Source organism: Macaca fascicularis, chromosome 16, assembly GCF_037993035.2.
Source record: "Macaca fascicularis isolate 582-1 chromosome 16, T2T-MFA8v1.1".
Classification (NCBI taxonomy): Eukaryota; Metazoa; Chordata; class Mammalia; order Primates; family Cercopithecidae; genus Macaca; species Macaca fascicularis.
The window spans coordinates 4,248,153-4,269,421 of record NC_088390.1 but is presented as its reverse complement, the minus strand read 5'-3'; the positions used below and the strand labels follow the sequence as shown (position 1 = coordinate 4,269,421).

The 21,269-nt window shown below is 43.9% G+C and overlaps 1 protein-coding gene across 13 annotated transcripts in view; it reads left to right on the top strand.

Moving 5' to 3' along the window:
- The window catches only part of ANKFY1 (ankyrin repeat and FYVE domain containing 1), a 102,217-nt gene that overhangs the window by 50,329 nt on the left and 30,619 nt on the right, over positions 1-21,269 (top strand). For all 13 annotated transcript variants that reach the window (XR_012425144.1, XR_010582107.2, XM_005582554.4 and 10 more), the window contains exons 5-10: positions 4,249-4,372; positions 6,139-6,288; positions 7,630-7,795; positions 16,331-16,535; positions 18,602-18,670; positions 18,892-19,091. Coding sequence is in view for 11 of the 13 variants with exons in the window: in XM_005582554.4 (XP_005582611.2) it covers positions 4,249-4,372; positions 6,139-6,288; positions 7,630-7,795; positions 16,331-16,535; positions 18,602-18,670; positions 18,892-19,091 (914 nt within the window). In the remaining 2 variants the exon portion in view is untranslated. The remainder of the gene's footprint in view (positions 1-4,248; positions 4,373-6,138; positions 6,289-7,629; positions 7,796-16,330; positions 16,536-18,601; positions 18,671-18,891; positions 19,092-21,269) is intronic.

Below are 21,269 nucleotides of genomic sequence, written 5' to 3'. Positions count from 1 at the left end.
GCCAGCTTTAATAAAAGATCTGCCTTCATGAAACATATCTGAGTCCCTTGGCGCAATGTCATTTGACAGTTAAAAAGGAGGAGCATGGAATTTTCAGGTTCTCAGCATTTGTCTGTAAAAGTGCTTTGTAAAGTGCTTTACAAATGTGCGTCGTTTACTCCCTGAGATCATCCTGTGTATTAGGCTGCCTGGCGTTAGGATGTTAGGAAGGTTGATTGATGTTAGTTGTAAAAATGGTAAAAGCTATCTGCAAAGAGATTTTTTTCTCCCGGGATGCTCTGATTTCATGGCTGAGGTTAGAGTGACTTTGTCAGGCATTGCTGTGGTGTGCTGCAGGTTTGGAGAAACCCATGGTACAGAAAACTGAGGCTTAGAAATATAATGCTGTTGGCGGGGCGCAGTGGCTCAAGCCTGTAATCCCAGCACTTCGGGAGGCCGAGGCGGGTGGATCACGAGGTCAGGAGATCGAGACCATCCTGGCTAACACGGTGAAACCCTGTCTCTATTAAAAATACAAAAAACTAGCCGGGCGAGGTAGCGGGCGCCTGTAGTCCCAGCTACATGGGAGGCTGAGGCGGGAGAATGGCATGAACCCGGGAGGCGGAGCTTGCAGTGAGCCGAGATCGCGCCACTGCACAGCAGCCTGGGCGACAGAGTGAGACTCCGTCTCAAAAAAAAAGGCAATATAATGCTGTTGTACGTAACTTACATTCTTGTTTATTATTATAACTTACTAATGTAACTTACTTAGATATTGTAACAACATGATTTTTAAAGTGCCCTGGGAGAGATGCTTCCTTACACCAAGTCAGTAATGTTAATTAAAAACAAAGCACCCAGCCTGGCCACGGTGAAACCCTGTCCCTACTAAAAATACAAAAATTAGCCGGGTGTGGTGGTGAGCGCCTGTAATCCAAGCTACTCTGGAGGCTGAGGCAGGAGAATAGCTTGAAACCAGGAGGCAGAGATTGCAGTGAACCAAGATCACGCCACTGCACTCCAGCCTGGGCGACAGGGCAAACTTCTGCCTCAGAAAACACCAGCAACGACAACAAAAAACCCCAAAGCTTTGACAGGTCTTAGTGTAAAGCAGGTGATTGCATTTACTGCTAAATAGAGAAATGACGCCAAGATTGTGTTCTTGCTGCTAGCCTCTCCTTCGTGAGGTTTAGAAGGGGTGTTCTGAGATGGGGCGCGGTGGCTCACGTCTGTAATCCCAGCACTTTGGGAGGCCGAAGCAGGTGGATCACAAAATCAGGAGATTGAAACCATCCTGGCTAACATAGAGAAACCCTGTCTCTACTAAAAAAAAAAAATACAAAAATCAGCTGGGTGTGGCGGCACGTGCCTGTAGTCCCAGCTACTCGAGAGGCTGAGGCAGGAGAATAGCTGGAACCCGGGAGGCGGAGCTTGCAGTGAGCTGAGATCACACCACTGCACTCCAGCCTGGTGACAAAGCGCGACTGCATCTCAAAAAAAAAGAAAAAAAGTGTGGTCTGCGTTCTGCCCAGGTCTTTCTCATGACCTTCCTTCCGCCATCACCCATTCCCATGGTCTTTTTCTACATCTGTTACCTAAAGCTCATCTGTTACGATTGGGAATTACCTGCTAGCTAGTTATGGTTAACAGTACTGAAATCCACTAATGTGGGTTATTAAAATTATGTGATTTCCTTTTGTGCTTTTTCCTTCGTAAAGGAATTTCAGGCTTTAGAGACGAGAAGGGCTAGGGGAGGGACCTCAAACTTGCGAGCATATTTACTACATGCCTTCAGCTGTGTTGAGTGTAACCAGTTCTCCTCCATCTTGGCAAACACACAAGTATTCCTCAAACATCTGAAGTAGAGTAACATCTTTATTTTACAGAGGAGGAGACGGGCACAGAGAGCTCAAGTCATTTGGCCCCTAAAGTTCCATGTGTCTCTACTCAGTTCTTTTTTACCTCATTGTTTATTTTGCTCTGTCCACCACATTCTGCCTTTGTGATTAGAAAGAGTTTTGGTGGAGGCTGCTGGCAGGGAAAACAGTGGTGAATGTCAGGAAATCTCGTGAAACCATACTAGTCCTCTGTGGCTGCCCTTGGAGGTGAACCTGATTTGGAGGGAGCTGTGGAGGCAGGGGAGGTGAAGGACTGTGCCCTGGCCTTCTTTTCCTCATAGACCTGGTTTCATGGGAGACTCCCTAAGGCTTCCAGGAATTACGGCGTAGAGGAAGTGTGGTCTTTCCAATGCTGCATCTTCCAGACTACGATGTGGTCCTGCTTTTGCTACCAGAGACCTATTTGCCTGCCTTCAGCTCTCTCTTCTATGATGTAGTTGATGTTCTTTTTTTTCTTTCAGACAAGGTCTCTGTCTGTCATCCAGGCCAGGCGTACAGTGGTGTGATCACGGCTCACTGTAGCCTTGAACTCCTGGGCTCTCACTTCAGCCTCCTGAGTAGCTGGGACTACAGGGACACGCTACCATGCCTGGCTAATATCTCAATTGTTTTGGTAGAGACAGGATCTTGCTGTGTTGCCGAGGCTGGTCTTGAACTCGTGGCCACAAGTAATCCTCCTGCCTTGGCCTCCCAGAGTCCTGGGATTACAGGTGTGAGCCTCTGCACCTGGCCATGTTTCCTTATTAATGATTCTGAAAGAGTCTTGTTTTTGTTATTACTTGGCTTTATGAGGACATCCATTGTAGCCAGTTTTTCTCTATTTTGGTGTACTGTGGTTTTGTTGTTATAGTAGAAATCTGATTTTTTTTGGTGTGGGGGGTATACTATGATTTGGCTATTTTTTCTATTTTTTTTTTTTTTTTTTTTGAGACGCGTCTTGCTCTGTCACCCAGGCTTGAATGCAGTGGCACCGTCTCAGCTCACTGCAACCTCTGCCTCCCAGGTTCAAGCAATTCTTGTGTCTCAGCCTCCCAAGTATCTAGGACTACAGGTGCGTGTCACCACGCCCAGCTAATTTGTTTTTGTATTTTTAGTAGAGATGGGGTTTCGCCATGTTGCCCAGGCTGATCTGGAACTCCTGAGCTCAGGCAATCTGCTTGCCTCGGCCTCTCAAAGTGCTAGGATTATAGGCGTGAGCCACCATGCCTGGCGGATTTGGCTATTTTTTTTCTAAACATTAGATATTTTAGATGGGTCTTTTTTTTTTTTTTTTTTTTTTTTTTTTAGGGGGTCTTGCTCCATCACCCAGGCTGGAATACAATGGCGCAATCTCGGCTCACTGCAATCTCCGCCTCCTGGGTTCAAGCAGTTCTCCTGTCTCAGCCTCCCAAGTAGCTGGGACTACAGGTGCCTGCCACCACACCCAGCTAATTTTTGTATTTTTAGTAGAGACAGGGTTTCACCTTGTTGGTCAGGCTGGTCTTGAACTCCTGACCTCAGGTGATCCTAGGTGGGCTTTTAAAATACAGCTATATTGAGTTACAATTCACATACCATACACATACATCTTATGGGAGAGCTTTCTTTTTTTTTTTTTTTTTGAGACAAGAGTTTTGCTCTTGTTGCCCAGGCTGGAGTGCAATGGCGTGATCTCAGCTCACTGCAACTTCCGCCTCCCGGGTTCAAGCTCTTCTCCTGCCTCGGCCTCCAGAGTAACTGGGATTATAGACATGCACCACCACGCCCAGCTAATTTTGTGTTTTTAGTAGAGACGGGGTTTCTCTACGTTGGTCAGGCTGGTCTCGAACTCCTGACCTCAGGTGATCTGCCCACCTCGGCCTCCCAAAGTGCTGGGATTACAGGTGTGAGCCACTGCACCCAGCAGGGAGAGCTTTTAAGGAGGTGTTAATTATTGAGGCATAGAACCTCGTATTTGAAACTATTTCTAAGCCACACTGTTTGCATAATACAGTTGTGCTAGTGAGAACTAAAGCAGTGTTCCATACAATTAAATTTTCTTTGAAGGACAGAGGTTGATCCATTTTGTGCTTGATTCGACAGTTACCTGCCTATGTGATCAGCGAGTGTCATGTGTGTACTGTTAAGGCAGTTGGGGTATTATGCTTAATAAGTTTATTGCATGTTATTTTTATTCTGACCAGAACTGAGCAGTGAGATATTATAATGAAATTCTAGTACTTTTAAAATATGGGAGACCAACTGTAATTTATTCATAACTACTTTGCTTACCCTTACCCCATAGTGTTATTAATAGGACGTAGCCAGCCAGTACACAGACGATCGCTTTGGTTTGTTCGTTTGTGAACATATTTGTCCAGTAATACTGCTCATCATGAATACTCTCTTCCAGGTGTGAGAAGGGTGTTATGTCTCTAGTGAATGTCAGGAACTGTATTCGCTTCTACCAGACGGCAGAGGAGCTGAATGCCAGCACGCTGATGAACTACTGTGCAGAAATTATTGCAAGTCATTGGGTGAGTGAGAGGGTGAGGGTGTCGACAGAGCTCTCTAGCTGGCAGTCAAGAGACCGTGGTTTGGGACCTAGTTCCATGGAAAGTGACCTCTCTGGCAGCTAGTTTTCTCTTGTTACACAGTTGAAGAATAAATAGTTTGATTAGATGATCTGTGAGACTCTTTTCAACTCAAATTCTGATAGTTCTGTGATTTCAGAGCAGAAGGACAAAAGATGGCTCAGGTCTGGCCAGGCGCAGTGGCTCACGCCTGCAATCCCAGCACTTTGGGAGGCCGAGGTGGGCAGACCACTTGAGGTCAGGAGTTCGAGACCAGCCTGGCCAACATGGTAAAACCCCACCTCTACTAAAAATGCAAAAATTAGCTGGGCTCAGTGGTGCGTGCCTGTAGTCCTAGCTACTCAGGAGGCTGCGGCAGGAGAATCGTATAAACCCGGGAGGCGGAGGTTGCAATGAGCCGAGATTGTGCCATTGCACTCCAGCCTGGGTGACAGAGCACGACTCCGTCTCCTGCCCCCGCAAAAAAGATAGCTCAGGTCCAGAAACAGGCTTGAAAGCATCGCCTGCCTTCGCCCTCCATCTGTGGAAGCTGCTGATGAGCTGCAGGACTAGGGTGTGGCTCCATGGCCAGCAGGCCCTACAGTTTCAGCAGCACGGTTTCTGAGCTTGCCCTTGTTCTCCTCATCAGGTGGAGAGCATCTTTAAATTTAGATTTCCCTTTCTTAGGTTGTTTCATCATAAAAAACAGTGTTTACATTTTTTAATTTTTATTATTATTATTTTTTGAGATGAGTTTCGCTCTTGTTGCCCAGGCTGGAGTGCAATGGCACAATCTCAACTCACCGCAACCTCCGCCTCCCAGGTTCAAGCGATTCTCCTGCCTCGGCCTGCTGAGTAGCTGGGATTACAGGCATGCGCCACCACGCCCGGCTAATTTTTGTATTTTTAGTAGAGACGGGGTTTCTCCATGTTGGTCAGGCTAGTCTCAAACTCCGAACCTCAGGTGATCCACCCACCTCGGCCTCCCGAAGTGCTGGGATTATAGGTGTGAGCCACCGCACCCAGCCAGTGGTTCACATTTTTTTGTTGTTGTTTGCAGTTTTAAAAAATTAGGGCTGGTGCTACCTTTTACAAATTAGTTTCTGCGAATTGTTTGGTGTTCAACAACATCGTAGGAAAAGCGTTAGAGTTTCAGAAAAGGTGGCTAGAAGAGCTGGATTTTAAGGAATTAAAACCGAGTTGGTAACCTTTCTGTTAAAATATATAGAAATAAAGAGATCTGCAATAATAGGGACGAGCTATGACTCAGCAGAGTGACTTGCTTGTGGAAGTTGGAGTTGATTGAATTGATTTTCTAACTGCCATCTTTCGGGGGGTGGGATGAGGACTCCCTGCTCTCACGTGAGGCTCCCTCGGGGCGCATTCCTGTTAGAGGTACGCGTGGCTTGGCTTTACCACCTCACTGGGAGGCACAGTAGTGCCAGGGGAAAGAGTGAGGCTCAGAACGTCAGCCTTCTGGTTCCCCAGCCATTTAAGGACTGTCTGAACTAGAGCAAGTTATCTAATCTCTTTATGTCTTACTTTTTTCTTCTGTAAAATGGGGATGATCAAGTCCTTACCTCACTGGGTTTTGGGGAGAAGTAAATGAGTCAGGAAAGGTTAGGCCCTTCAAGTAGGGCCTGACTGACGCGTTTTAAGGGCGTACTAAATGGTAGTTGTGTTTATCGCTTTGTATCTGTTCTGCTTTTTACTATGTTGTGAATTGTCAGGATGACCTGAGAAAGGAGGATTTCAGTAGCATGAGTGCTCAGTTGTTATACAAAATGATCAAATCCAAGACGGAGTACCCGTTACATAAAGCTATCAAAGTGGAGAGAGAAGACGTGGTCTTCCTTTATCTGATTGAAATGGATTCCCAGGTACTGTGGCCACCTTTTCCATTCTTCATTTCCCGGAACTCTAATGTGCTTGTCTTTCTCCAGGCTGCTGCTCACTTCTTCCGAGCCGTCACTGGCACAGTCTTTAATGTACGGATTTCTACTGAATAGTTTGTTCAGGGCTATCTGAGCTTTTTCTAACATGTTTCTCAAAATTCTTCCAGCCTTAGCCCATTGCCTAATTTAAAAACCTCTTATATGCTTTTAGGTAGTGTTTTTTTTGTTGTTGTTTTTTTTAATGCTTCTTAACTTCCAGGTGCCAAAATCTGTATTAGTTTACTTTTGCTGCTATAATAAATTACCATAAACTTAATGGCTTAAAACAACACAAATGTATTGCCTAAGAGTTTTGTAGGTTGGAAGTCCAGGACAGGAATCACTGGCCCAAAATCAAGGTGTCAGCAGGCTGTGCTTCTTTCCAGAGACTCAAGAGGAGAATCCATTTCCTACTCATTTGGGTTTTTGGCAAAATTCAGATTCTTGCACTTACAGGATCGAGGTCCCCATTTTTCTTGCCGGCCGTCAACTGAGGCCATTCCCACCTTTTAGAGCCCGCCACACATTCCTTAGCTCATAGCCCTTAGCTCATAGCCCCTGGCTTTTGTCTTAAAAGCCAGCAGTGGTGGGTCAGGTGCTTCTCATGTCACATCTCTCTGACTTGTTCCTCTGGTTCCCTTTTTCCCTTTGAAGGATGTGTGTGGTTAGATAGATCGGGCCTCCTGGATAATCTGGGATACTCTCCTCATTGCAAAGTCCTTAATCATACCCTCAAAGCGCCTTTTGCCGTGTAATGTGACATGTTTACAGGTTCTGGGGATTCGGACATGTCCATCTTTGGGGGGCTATAATTCTGCCCATCACATGACCTTGAAAGAAAGGTAATGGCTCTTGACAGATGGGAACGAAGTATGTTTTATCCTGGGTGTCCAGTGTATGGGGAGACATTAAACTGCTGGGAAACATGAGATAAGCACGCCACCGCCTTTCATGGAAGCATTAGCTGTTCACTATAAAGCTCTCGGAACCTCTGCCTGGCACTTGTGCCCCACAGCCCTCTGTCCACATTTTCCTGGTGGCCCTTACATCATCTCCCACAATGTTTGCTATGTGGTCCCCATTAATACAGTACTCCCTGAAAACGTGTACCCTGAGGAAGCCTGATAGAAGTTTATGAATGAAGTTGAATTTGGGGAGTAAGCAGTGTTGAAGTACTTAAATTTGACATTTGTATAAGCGATGATATTTAAGGGTCAAGGTGGGAGAAATGAAAATAGGTCGTATTCTCTACGCACTGGGTGCTAATTCACAAACGTGTTCATGTAGCTCCCTGGGAAGCTGAACGAAGCGGATCATAATGGAGATCTGGCATTAGATCTAGCCCTTTCACGACGGCTGGAGAGTATTGCCACCACGCTGGTTAGTCACAAAGCTGACGTGGACATGGTGGACAAGAGTGGCTGGAGCTTGTTACACAAAGGAATCCAAAGAGGTAGGAAGAAGTGTATTTTATATTTTTCCCTGCAGGCAGTTTTATTTTTATCCAAGTCATTTTTGAAGACTTTCTCACCTTGTTCCCACAATTCTCAAAGGCTTCCCTAGTCTGTACTCACAGGGTACATGATTCAGAATTTGATCACTGGGTCAGAGGAAGCACTCAAGAGCTGTTCCCTGCGCCTTGTTGGTTTGGCCGTTCACAGTGCCAACAGGGCTCCGGGAGGAAAGGCTGCAAAGGCGGTACTTTGTGTGAAGAAGCACCTTTTACCTGTAAGCACTTGTGTGTTTGCTTGTTCAGTGGGTCACTTGCTCCAGGAATTGTGCTAGGAAGGTTTTGCCTTTGTATCCTACCACAGACATGAGGATAGTAGCAAAACCGTAAATGTTTAAACATATTCTTAGATTCGGGGTGTTCACTTTAACAGGCTAGACCTCTATTATGATAAATTGATAAAGTTTCATTGTGTTCTAGCAAAGTTATTTGAAATTGTAGCTATATTTTGAATGCATTGTTAGTAGTTGGAAGAATATAGAAATGATAGACTTGAGAACAAAACATCTTTTTCTCTTTTTTTTTTTGAGACGGAATCTCGCTCTGTCGCCCAGGCTGGAGTGCAGTGGCACGATCTCGGCTGACAGAAAGCTCCGCCTCCCAAGTTCACACTATTCTCCTGCCTCAGCCTCCCGAGTAACTGGGACTACAGGCGCCCGCCACCTCGCCTGGCTAATTTTTTTTTTTTTTTTTTTGTATTTTTAGTAAGAGACGAGGTTTCACCATGTTAGCCAGGATGGTCTCGATCTCCTGACCTTGTGATCCGCCCGCCTCAGCCTCCCAAAGTGCTGGGATTACAGGCGTGAACCACCGCGCCCGGCCGAGAACAAAACGTCTTAATCCTAATGAATTAACTTGTCAAAGGAAAAACAATACTGGTTTTTTTGTTTGTTTTTTTCCATAGTCTTACTAATTCGTAAGTCCTAAGTGAATCCTGACTGATTTTGCTTTGCAATGGTCATTTTTGACAGAGTGAAATCTGTATAGAGGTAGAGTTCCAGTGAGGAATGAAAGCTTTCCAAAGTGTCAAAGCGTTAGTTCTCTGGAGGGATGGTTGACTTGATTGAAGTACATTGCCATGGCCACTTTTTTGTTACTTACATGTAGATATCAAAGAGAGAATCTACTCATTTCGCTCCATCTTAATCTTTTTTTTTCCCCTTTTGATGATGCGTTGTCATACCATTATTGTCTATGCTACATTTTTGCCGTTCACAAATTGCTCCTAGTTGGTGGAATGTAGTTACATCAAGTTGTGGTCCTGTGCCAGCTTTGTCCTTTTTGGGCAAAGGTTTTAATACGAGTATCCTTATAAGCCATGTGTTGGAGTGCTGAGCTTGCTGGCTGGTAGAGAGGAAAATTTTGCTCATCACTGGGTAGGAAATCCTTCGAGTGTGTCAGTGTCAAGAGCAGATGCATTTTCCCCAAGCACCATGATGTGCCGTGCGAAGCCAGCGAGTACTTAGCACTGAGTGTGATGCGGTGGGGAAATGTCCACCACGCAGGGAATGATTCTTTCCCACACTGTTTTGTGTCTTGAGATGTTTATTTTGGAAACAAATACCCTGTTACTAAAAAAAAAAAAAAAAAAATTCTGAGAATTTTGTTCCTTTCCTCCCAGGGAGTTAATTCTTATGTTTGATAATAAAACATCTTTTGAGTTATTAAATATTTTGGTGATTGCTTAGCTACAAGAATTGCCAAGAATTAGCGATACATTTTTGATGTTTATTTTCAGACGGTTTAATCTTCCACTCTGAGTTTATTAATTGCCTGCAAGTATGTGGATTACAGTGTGGGTATAATAAATGTGATTTTGCTAACTTTAGAGTGTGTCACATATTACGGTAGACAGAGCACTGGCTATCAAGCTCATATTTACCAAGGTTTGAATCTCAGCTCATCTGTTTACTCTGTGGCCTTGGACAAGTCACATTCTGAGTCTTCGCTATCCATAAAGTGGGAATCACTTTTGCTTTATTGGTTTGTTCAGAGAATGCGAGGCAATGTTAGTGGTACACCCAGCATTGATTACCAGGGGACTGGCGGGGTCAGCCCTGCCGTTCATCCCTTGCCCCTGCACTGGAAATGCCGTAACCAGGTCCAGTTCCTGTAGGAGTTTTTTTCACTTTAACTGTTAAGAGTGAAAGTCTTTAATATATGAGATTTCGGTTTAGTTCTGAGCATGCATTGGAATCTGTCCACAAAATAGTCAGTGATCATCCTAATAACCGAGTATAGCAGTCGTTTTATCTAAAGAGTGGAACAGGCGGGCAGTGACTCTGCGGGAGTCCACAGCGGGCACGTGTTTGGCCGGAGAGAGGCCATCTCCTTGGATTAGCCTGATTTGAGCAAGAAGATGAGTCTTCACTTGATAAAAACAATTCTTCCTGAACTTTTTTACCTTAATAACCAACATCAGTCAGTGGGTTTCTTTTTTCTTTTTTTTTGAGACGGAGTTTCGTTCCTGTCGCCCAAGCTGGAGTGCAGTGGTGCAGTCTTGGCTCACTGCAACTTCCGCATCCCGGGTTCAAGCAATTCTCCTGCCTCAGCCTCCTGAGTAGCTGGGATTATAGGCACCCGTCACCACGCCCGGTTAATTTTGTGGTTTTAGTAGAGATGGGGTTTCTCCACGTTGGTCAGGCTGGTCTCAAACCCCCAACCTTAGGTGATCCGCCCACCACGGCCTTCCAAAGTGCTGGGATTACAGGCGTGAGCCACTGTACCCTGTTGATGGGTTTCTTAAGTAGGATGTTCCTGTTAATTATTTTTAGTAAATTTGATAATGATGCCACCAACTGGAGCAGCATGAAATATGGTTTATATTAATTGAATAATGAAGGTTACTGGCTGAATAGAACTGTCAAGAAGCTGCATTGAAAGAAATATTGTATATGGATTTTTTTAGTGTGAAGTTTTTTGTTAGGAATAGTTTTATGTGGACAGATTGTAATGGTCATGCCTCATTTACCTGGCAGTGTCAGTGAATGAGGTGATGAAGTAACTGAAACTTTTAAGCACCAGTTTTTATTTTAACTGTTTCTGATGATTTCAAGTCTTTCTAAAATGTGTTAACCATTTTCTTATTGACAGAAACCTTATAAACGGTGCTTGTGACATTTTCTGTTCCCTCCCATTGTTCTGCTCTTCTGATATCAGTTGTCCTTTTCCTTTATGTACCCTCTGGGCTGACTTTCTTTTAACGTAAAACTTTACTAATTTTCTATTTCTAGTAATTTCTAAATAGCTTTCTTTGGGGTGAATATATTTATATATATATGTATGATTATAAGTAAAAACTGTATATTTGGGTCTTATTAATAAAATAAATCTGATTCAAAGTCTATAATTCTTCTAAGAGGACCTAAGGATTTAAGATATAACCTTTTTTTTTTATCATGCTATCCATCTGAATCCAATAATTCATAGGGTTTCATATACCTGTGCAGTATTGCCCAGTTTATCTTCTGTATGTTTGGTGTATTACACATTTTTCGTTAACCTGTCTTGTCTTAGCTTTACTGTGTATTTATCTCTCTCTCTCTCTCTCTTTTTTTTTTTTTTTTAAGACAGAGTCTTGCTCTGTCGCCCAGGCTGGAGTGTAGTGCTGCAATCTCGGCTCACTGCAACCTCCACCTCCTGGGTTCAAGCGATTCTCCTGCCTCAGTCTCCCTAGTAGCTGGGATTACAGGCACATGCCACTATGCTTGGCTAATTTTTGTATTTTTGTAGAGATTGGGTTTGCCATGTTGGCCAGGCTGGTCTCAAACTCCTGGCCTCAAGTGAACTGCCTGCCTCGGCCTCCCAAAGTGCTGGGATTACAGTCAGGAGCCGCTGCGCCCGACCACTATGTATTTGTGTCTTAGTTTGGAATATGTTTTAAACTTAAAGGTAATGAAACTGCATTATCCCTTGTTCCCTGAGTATCTCATATTTTGGACTTTTCATTAAGGCCCGTTGTCCTAATAATTCTAAAGTTTCTTTCTGCTCCCAGAGTGTAAGTGGCCGTCTCTAGGATATTTAGTTCTATTGCTAATATATTGTTGTCTTTACATATTTTCTTCTATACCAAATCCATGCAGAGTTTGTTCACGCTACGGAGTAGGGCCCTCTGTGTATATGTATAAATGGATAGCAAAAGCCTGACCTAGCCAACCCCCAATATGCATGTTACCTGCTGCCTGCAGTGCTTTACCGCGTCTGTACTATAAAATCTAAGCTTTGATACTGGTAAAGATTGCACCCTTCTTCACCCCTTACCCCACCCAAAACAGGAGCAGAAGAATGAAAATATTTCAAGAGAAGGGACTTACTGGAAAATTGTTAAGTTACCTAAAGTCATAATTCATTCAAATAAGAACCTTTCTGATAAAGTAGAACCCAATAGCCCTAACCAGTCAGTCCATTTTCTTCCCAAACGTTTCCCCAGGGTCTGTTTTGTGTAAGACAGTGTGAATACCAAAAAAAAAAAAAAAAAAAATCAGACACGGGCCAATCCAGCATCTGAGGAACAAGTCAGCATCTGAGGCCTCCTGGCTGCCCCAGTGCCAGAGCCCACATTCTGTAGCAAGATAGTCCCTCGGAAGAAAGCATAGACCAGATGGGAAGTATTGAAAAACAGACAATCGGCCTGGGTGCAGTGGCTCACGCCTGTAATCCCAGCACTTTGGGTGGCCAAGGTGGGAGGATCACTTGAGGCCAGGAGTTTGAGTACAACCTGGACAGCATAGTGAGACCTCATCTCTACAAAAATATTTTAAAATGAGCCAGGTAGGGTGGCATGCGCCTGTACCCCTAGCTACTTGGGAGGCTGAGGCAGGAGGATTGCTTGAGGCTGGGAGGCTGAGGCTGCAGTAAGCGATGTTGGCACCACTGCATTCCAGCTTGACCAACAGAGTGAGACCCTATCTCAAAAAACCAAAAGCCAAAACAAAAGCAGATGATTTTCTAATTTCATACCCACTGAGAACCAGATGAAACCTGTATATTCAAATGAAAATGTGCACAGGAATACCAGCAACAGACTTGAGAGAGCTTTACCACTCCTGAAACTCCATTTCAGATGTTCAGACTGTAGATGTGTAGTCAAAGGAGATGAAATGGTACCGTAAGATATGAAAAGAAAACTTTGAAAGAGAGAAAATCATCGTCTCAGGTTGTGATGCAAAGGGGTCTGCACTCACAATTCTAACAATTAGGAACCAAAGTGTCCTGATGCAAAGACAAAAGCAGATCACCATTGCGATTCATACATTAAAGAAGTTCCAAGGCAGCCTCAACAATCCAGCATTCATCCCGAGATCACCCACACATTTAAGGAGTATAGTCAACTCTCATGGGACCAGCAAATCAAACTCTGGGACGTTGTTCCGCATGTTGGGGATCATCCAGCTGAAGAAGGATGTGATTTGCAAGAAATTCGTCCTGTAGACTTTGGTGAAATGGAGACGGAATCTGCAGAAAGTACCTCTGAATCCAGGCTCTTGGGTTAACTTGCTGTCACTCATCAGAGTTACACATGGGGACTTCAAGTTGCAAATTGCAGATGAGTTTGATTTGGAAGATGTTTAACGGAATCCTTGAAAGACTTTCCAGGCTAGGTGCTGTGGCTCACACCTGTAATCCCAACACTTTGGGAGGCTGAGGTGGGTGGATTGCTTGAGCCCACGAGGTCAAGACCAGCTTGGGCAACAGTGGCAAAACCCATCTCTACCAAAACCACAAAAAAGCTGAGTATCCCAGCTACTCAGGACGCTGAGCTGGGAGGATCCCCTGAGCCCTGCAAGTCGAGGCTGCAGTGAGCCGTGATGATGCCACCGCACTTCAGCCTGGGTGACAGAGTGAGACCATGTCTCAAACAAAACAAAACAAAAAAATCCCCAAAACCCGAGTTTCCTGGTGTGAGCTCATGGGTGCCACCTGGAGGCTACTGAGAGCAATTGCTTTCACCTAGGAAGGTGTGATGCCCCAAGCCTTGGTAACAGGTTTCTGTTCCATGTGTTATGATGCTTTGCTATTCTTGCCTTACTTTCTTAAGAAACATAAATTTCATATATATGTAGTGTGTTTGCATGTTTTAAGTTTTAAATATAACTAAATCCAAGGAAGACTGAACTTTTAATCTTACAACAAATTTAATTGCTTAATCCTTGTCATCCTCCAAGTGAACTTGACAAGTATACTTTAACTGGTTTTTCACAAGTATTTTTAACACTAAATGGCCACTTGTCAGACTGCTTAGTTCTGAGTTTAACCATGTATTTGTAGAACCAATCTAGAGTCAATTTCTCTTTATTAGTGTCTGACAAAGTATTTTCACAAATGTATACTGTTAACATCTTCATCTTAATTCTTGGCCTTTTGTCAACATGTCAAGGTAGTTTTTTTCACTTCTACAGAGCATAAATAGTCAAAGATGGTAAATGAAAGATGGTAAATGAAGCTATTAAAATTAATGGATTTTGGCCAGGCACAGTGGCTCATGCCTGTAATCCCAGCACTTTGGGAGGCTGAGACAGGTGGATCCCTTCAGCCCAGGGGTTGGAGACCAGCCTGGGCAACATGGTGAAACCCCATCTCTACTAAAAATATAAAAAATAAGCCAGGCATGGTGGCATGTGTGCCTCTAGTCTCCACTATTCAGGAGACTGAGGCAGGAGAATCCCCTGAGCCAAGAAGTTGAGTCTGCAGCGAGCCGTAATCATGCCAGTGTACCAGCCTGGGTGACGGGAGTGAGACTTCGTCTCAAAAAATAAGAAGAATGGATTTTCTATGAGTTATTCAGGCTTTGTTGAGTCAGGATCTCTCTCTGTCACCAAGGCTAGAGTGCAACGGCACAGTCATGGCCCACTGCAGTCTCGAACTCTTGGGCTCAAGCGATCCTCCCGCCTCGGCCTTCCAAAGCCCTAGGATGTTCCTCAGTGTTGATTTGATATCTGTAAATAGTCCTAGGTAGACTCTGTAATACCGCCAGAGTTAAGTCAGCGGAAGGGATTTAGAAAGAAATTTTGTTTCCACAACAAGGTTATTTACCATGTGAAATTTTTGTAAATAGTAATGTGTACAGATACTCTGTTCAAATGTTTCATTGTAAACTTCTTAAGTCAGTTACGTGTATATAATGAAATTATAAAACTAAAAAGAGGCAGGGTGCAGTGGCTCACATCTGTAATCCTGGCACTCTGGGAGGCTGAGACAGGTGGTTTGCCTGAGCTCAGGAGTTTGAGACCAGCCTGTACATCATGGTGAAACCCCATTCCTACTAAAATACAAAAAATTAGCCAGGTGTGGTGGCACGTGCCTATAGTCCCGGCTACTTGGGAGGCTGAGACATGAGAATTGCTTCAACTTCGGAGGCGGAAGTTGCAGTGAGCGGAGATTGTGCCACTGCACTCCAGCAAGGCTCCGTCTGGAAAAAAAAAAAAAATCTAAAAAGGAAAGAAATTTTATAATAATAAAACAGACTTGGGATTACTCTGAGTAGGAACTTGTATGCGAGTACAGCGGAAACAGACATGGGATTACTCTGAGTAGAACCTATATGCGAGTACGGCGGAAACAGACACGGAATTGCTCTGAGTAGAACGTGTATGCGAGTACAGCGGAAACAGACATGGGATTGCTCTGAGTAGAACCTGTATGCGAGTACAGCGGAAACAGACACGGGATTGCTCTGAGTAGAACCTGTATGCGAGTACAGCGGAAACAGACACGGGATTGCTCTGAGTAGAACCTGTATGCGAGTACAGCAGAATGGGGGTAGTGTTGCTTAGTTAGGTACAAGCTGTGGTCAGGAAATGAGAAAGAGAGAGGGAGAGAGAGAAATTGTGTGGGGAGGGATCCTGGAAACCCTTTTGAGAGATGACCAAAAGAGGCCTTTGAAGAACAGAAGCCTAGTATTCTTTTTTTTTGAGATGGAGTTTTGCTCTTGTTGCCCAGGCTGAAGTGCAATAGTGCGGTCTCAGCCCACTGCAACCTCCACCCACTGGGTTCAAGCGAATCTCGTGTCTCAGCCTCCCGAGTAGCTGGGATTACAGGCAGGCACCACCGCGCCCGGCTAATTTTGTATTTGTAGTAGAGACGGGGTTTCTCTGTGTTGGTCAGGCTGGTCTCGAACTCCCGACCTCAGGTGATCCGCCCGTCTCAGCCTCCCAAAGCGCTGGGACTACAGGCTTGAGCCACCGCACCCGGCCCAGCCTAGTATTCTTAAACAGTGAAAGGATACTGAGGTGAGGAGGCATGACCAGTGATAACAGGTACCAAAAATTGAGCACAGCCTTTTGAATTCGTCTGTAACTCCATGATCTCAATGATGAGTTTCCACTTACAGATGCCCCAAGAGGTTCCTTCAGACACATCTAGTTATTGCTCTCTTTTGTCTGCAGTCATTTTCTGCTGCCTCTGGAGGAAGCACTGGCCAGAACTCTTTGCCCTGAGTGTTGTCCTGTGTTACTGTTTCTTCTCTTATTTCTTTTCAAGGCGATCTCTTTGCTGCCACTTTCCTCATTAAGAATGGGGCCTTGGTCAATGCTGCTACACTGGGTGCCCAGGAGACACCATTGCACCTCGTGGCCTTGTACAGTTCAAAGAAACACTCAGCAGATGTGATGTCTGAGATGGCGCAGATTGCAGAGGCCCTTCTGCAGGCTGGTGCCAACCCCAACATGCAGGACAGCAAGGGGAGGTAAGCTGGGGAGCAGACCCCGTGCCCTTAGCACTCTTCTCAGAAGATTATCTTACGGTAGCAGGTCACTGGCATACGGGGAGTTCATGTTCTGTAGTTTGGCATTATTCAGTCTGATTTTTATTAAAGTCACAGACATTGATGTATAGTAGTAGTGTCACTACTAAAACCAGAGGCATTTGGGGAAAACATTTCCGTCCTGGGTAACTGAAGTCATCGAGGGTTTTTTTGTTGTTGTTTGTTTGTTTTTAATTGTGTCAGCGTCTCACTCTGTCGCCCAGGCTGGAGCGCAGTGGTATGATCTTGGCTCACTCTAGCCTCCACCTCCTGGGCACAGGTGATCCTCCCACCTCAGCCTCCTGAGTAGGTGGGACTACAGGCATGCGCCACCCCACCTGGCTGATTGTTGTATTTTGGTGGAGACAGGGTTTTGCCATGTTGTCCAGGCTGGCCTCAAACTCCTGGGCTCAAACGATCTTCCCACCTCAGTCTCCCAGAGTGCTGGGATTACAGGCGTGTGCCAGTCTTCGAGCTTTTAAGCAATTTGTATCTTCATGTTTGAAGGAACCAGAGTGGTCGTCTAGTCCAGGGCCTCCAAGGGAACCTTCTAGCGTTTCTTAGAGTTCAAACTATCCAAGTTTGAAGAACTATCCAAGCAACCAGACAATCTGTTTTATTTCTGTGAGGTCTAATTGTTAGAAAATTCTAATTGTTAAACCCAATTTTACTTTCTTGTAAACACTCCCACTTTATCTGCACAGCTTGCTACCTTTGTCTGTAGCACAGCCCGTTGCATATTTAACAATAATTACTGTGTTCATTTTGCCCATTTCCAGAAATACTTAGTTGGGGATTCCTTGTGGTTTAGGATCTGGGAAAAGGCTGCTTGTCTCGGGACAGTGGTGTGAGGCTGTGAAGGACGGTTAAGTCACCTGAATCGCTGACCACAGTTGGGACCCGCGTGTCCTTAGAACAACTCAGTATTTTAAACCTTTGAAAACCCTCTCAAAAAAGGAAAGATTTTTTGTAAAGTTTGGTCGTCAGATAGGAAAATGGGCTTGTGTGATAGGGAAGGTACACAAATAAGATGTAGCTTCATGAAATCTCAATATCATGTGATAATTACCTTATTTCCTAAAATAATTGCATCCATGTCCCTGTTGTTGATGCTTTTATTTTTTTCCTCCAACGGCAGAAAACTTGCAGTGTGTGTGTGTGTGTGTGTGTGTGTGTGTGTGTGTGTGGTAGGTACAGCCTTGGGCCCTGACTCACAATGTGTGTGTGTGTATGTGTGTGTGTGTATGTGTGTGTGTGGGGGGGGTAGGTGCGGCCTTGGGCCCTGACTCGCTGTGTGTGTGTTGGGGGGGGTGGGTAGGTGCGGCCTTAGGCCCTGACTCACTGTGTGTGTGTGTGTGTGTGTGTGTGTGTGTGTGTGTGTGTGTGGGGTAGGTGCAGCCTTGGGCCCTGACTCACTGTGTGTGTGTGTGTGTGTGTGTGTGTGTGTGTGGTAGGTGCAGCCTTGGGCCCTGACTCACATTGTGTGTGTTGTGTGTGTGTGTGTGTGTGTGTGGTAGTTCCACAGTGCTAGTCTCCTGCAGGGCTCCCGAGTGCTAAATGAAAGCAGTGAAAAGAGGTTAAATGCAGCTTTCATCAGTTCTCTCCTGTTGCTGCACTGAGTGTGTTTGAGAAGAACAGAAAATTATGGGGGAAGTTTCTTTTCCGAATTAATGGAGAATAGATGAGGGAAAATCTGCACACCTGTGGCAGAAACTGCTGTTTTTGAGAAAATCATGTCTATGCCTTCAGGAGGGGGTCGGGATTGAGTTGGGGAGTATTTGAGATCGCTTCCTTGAGCTGATTCTTGTCCATTTTGGCCACTGAATAATGGTCACATATAAGCAGATCCGTTTTCAGGTTTTGATCCTGGGTCATGGTTTTAGAAGCCTTGTAGAAATGTGGAATTTCTTGTGGGTGGGGACTCTGCCTGGGATTCGGGGTGCCTCTTGCCATGAATCGTCCTGGACAGGCCTGTCCTGAATTGACCCTTCTTCTTTTTGGTCCTGTAGGACTCCTTTGCACGTGTCCATCATGGCCAGGAATGAACATGTGTTCAGTCAGCTGCTGCAGTGCAAACAGTACGTAGGGAGACATGCACAAGTGAGAAGACGGGTTGGAGGGGGGTTGTGAGTGAAAAATCATTCTTCTTAAACACCTTTAGTGTCGCATTTATTAAGAAGTTAAAGTGAGCTAAAAAATGTGTCGTTGAAAAAGGATAAAGAGAAAGAACAAGGTCGTTGTCAGTCTAGAGTGTCTCAGAAAGATTGTAGGTGCTGTTGACATTGCTTCTGCTTTTCAGACTAGATTTAGAACTCAAAGACCACGAGGGCAGCACGGCTCTGTGGCTCGCAGTGCAGCATATCACGGTGTCTTCTGACCAGTCTGTGAACCCCTTCGAAGATGTCCCCGTGGTAAATGGGACTTCATTTGATGAGAACAGCTTTGCAGCCAGACTCATCCAGCGCGGCAGCCACACGGACGCACCTGACACGGCGACAGGTAAAGGACATGCCACCCGAAGGGGCGATGCTGGGGCCTGCAGGTGCCAGGAAATGGCGTGTAACTGCTTTCACCCCAGATTTAGAAATTGAACGGCATACTATGAGGATAATGATTTTGTACTTAATTTTAAATACAGTAAAAGCCTGGGTTGTAATTTTTAAAAATCCTGTGCTTCAAACATCAAGTCCCTGAAGCTGAAACTTCCATTTGTTTAATGCGGTGACTCCCACACTCTTTGGACTCAGCATTCCTTTGACCGTCTTAAAAATGGTACCAGAGAGCTTTTGTTTAGGTGGGTTATAACTTCAGTATTTACCATCTTAGACTACACTTTGAGAACTACTGTTTTAATGTATTTCCTTGATCTGACTAAATAAAATACAGCGATATTTTAGGGAGAGGGATTCCGTGTAATTCAGTATTGAGTACTAGCAAAAAATGTAGAAAACATGGGTAGGTGTCACTCACAGGAAGAGTTGACCAAAAAAAAAAAAAAAAAAAAAAAAGATGGGTATTAAAACAGCCCTTTCCCTAAAGAAGTTAATAATTGAAGGTCGGCCAGGCGCGGTGGCTCATGCCTGTAATCCCAGCACTTTGGTAGGCCGAGGCTGGCGGATCACCTGAGGTCAGGAGTTCGAGATCAGCCTGGCCAACATGGTGAAACCCCGTCTCTACTAAAAATGCAAAAATTAGCTGGGTGTGGTGGCGGGCGCCTGTAATCCCAGTTACTCAGGAGGCTGAGGTAGTAGAATTGCTTGAACCTGGGAGGTAGAGGTTGCAGTGAGCCACGTGTCACTGCACTCCAGCCTGGGCAACAGAGCGAGACTCTGTCTCAAAAATCAATCAATCAATCAATAAAAAATTAAAAAATATTTAAAGGTCAAATGAAATCACCACTCTAGGTGATACAAAAGCTCAAGGCAGTGGTACTACAGGACAGATAATATAGGAAGAACTATAAGTGTTTTATACAGAACAGATAATATAGGAAGAACTATAAGTGTTTTATATAGAACAGATAATATAGGAAGAACTATAAGTGTTTTATACAGAACAGATAATATAGGAAGAACTATAAGTGTTTTATACAGAACAGATAATATAGGAAGAACTATAAGTGTTTTATACAGGACAGATAATATAGGAAGAACTGTAAGTGTTTTATACAGAACAGATAATATAGGAAGAACTGTAAGTGTTTTATACAGGACAGATAATACAGGAAGAACTATAAGTGTTTTATACAGGACAGATAATATAGGAAGAACTATAAGTGTTTTATACAGGACAGATAATATAGGAAGAACTATAAGTGTTTTATACAGGACAGATAATAGGAAGAACTGTAAGTGTTTTATACAGAACAGATAATAGGAAGAACTATAAGTGTTTTATACAGAACAGATAATATAGGAAGAACTGTAAGTGTTTTATACAGGACAGATAATAGGAAGAACTGTAAGTGTTTTATACAGAACAGATAATATAGGAAGAACTATAAGTGTTTTATACAGGACAGATAATAGGAAGAACTATAAGTGTTTTATACAGGACAGATAATAGGAAGAACTATAAGTGTTTTATACAGGACAGTTAATATAGGAAGAACTATAAGTGTTTTATACAGAACAGATAATATAGGAAGAACTATAAGTGTTTTATACAGAACAGATAATATAGGAAGAACTATAAGTGTTTTATACAGGACAGATAATATAGGAAGAACTATAAGTGTTTTATACAGGACAGATAATATAGGAAGAACTATAAGTGTTTTATACAGGACAGATAATATAGGAAGAACTATAAGTGTTTTATACAGAACAGATAATAGGAAGAACTGTAAGTGTTTTATACAGAACAGATAATATAGGAAGAACTATAAGTGTTTTATACAGGACAGATAATATAGGAAGAACTATAAGTGTTTTAGACTGAAGACTTCTGGAAACCAAATTATTACTAATTCCTTTTAATTTGCAAATATATTGGTGATTGCTATAATTTTACTGATTACTAATTTAATCCTATCAGAATTTGGCATATAAGAGGTTGGTCCTTTGATCTTTAAGAATCGAATGGTGGCTCATTCCTGTACCCTGAGCTACCCAGGAGGCTGATGTGGGAGGATTGCTTGAGGCCAGGAGTTGGAGGCTGCAGTGAGCTATGGTCACT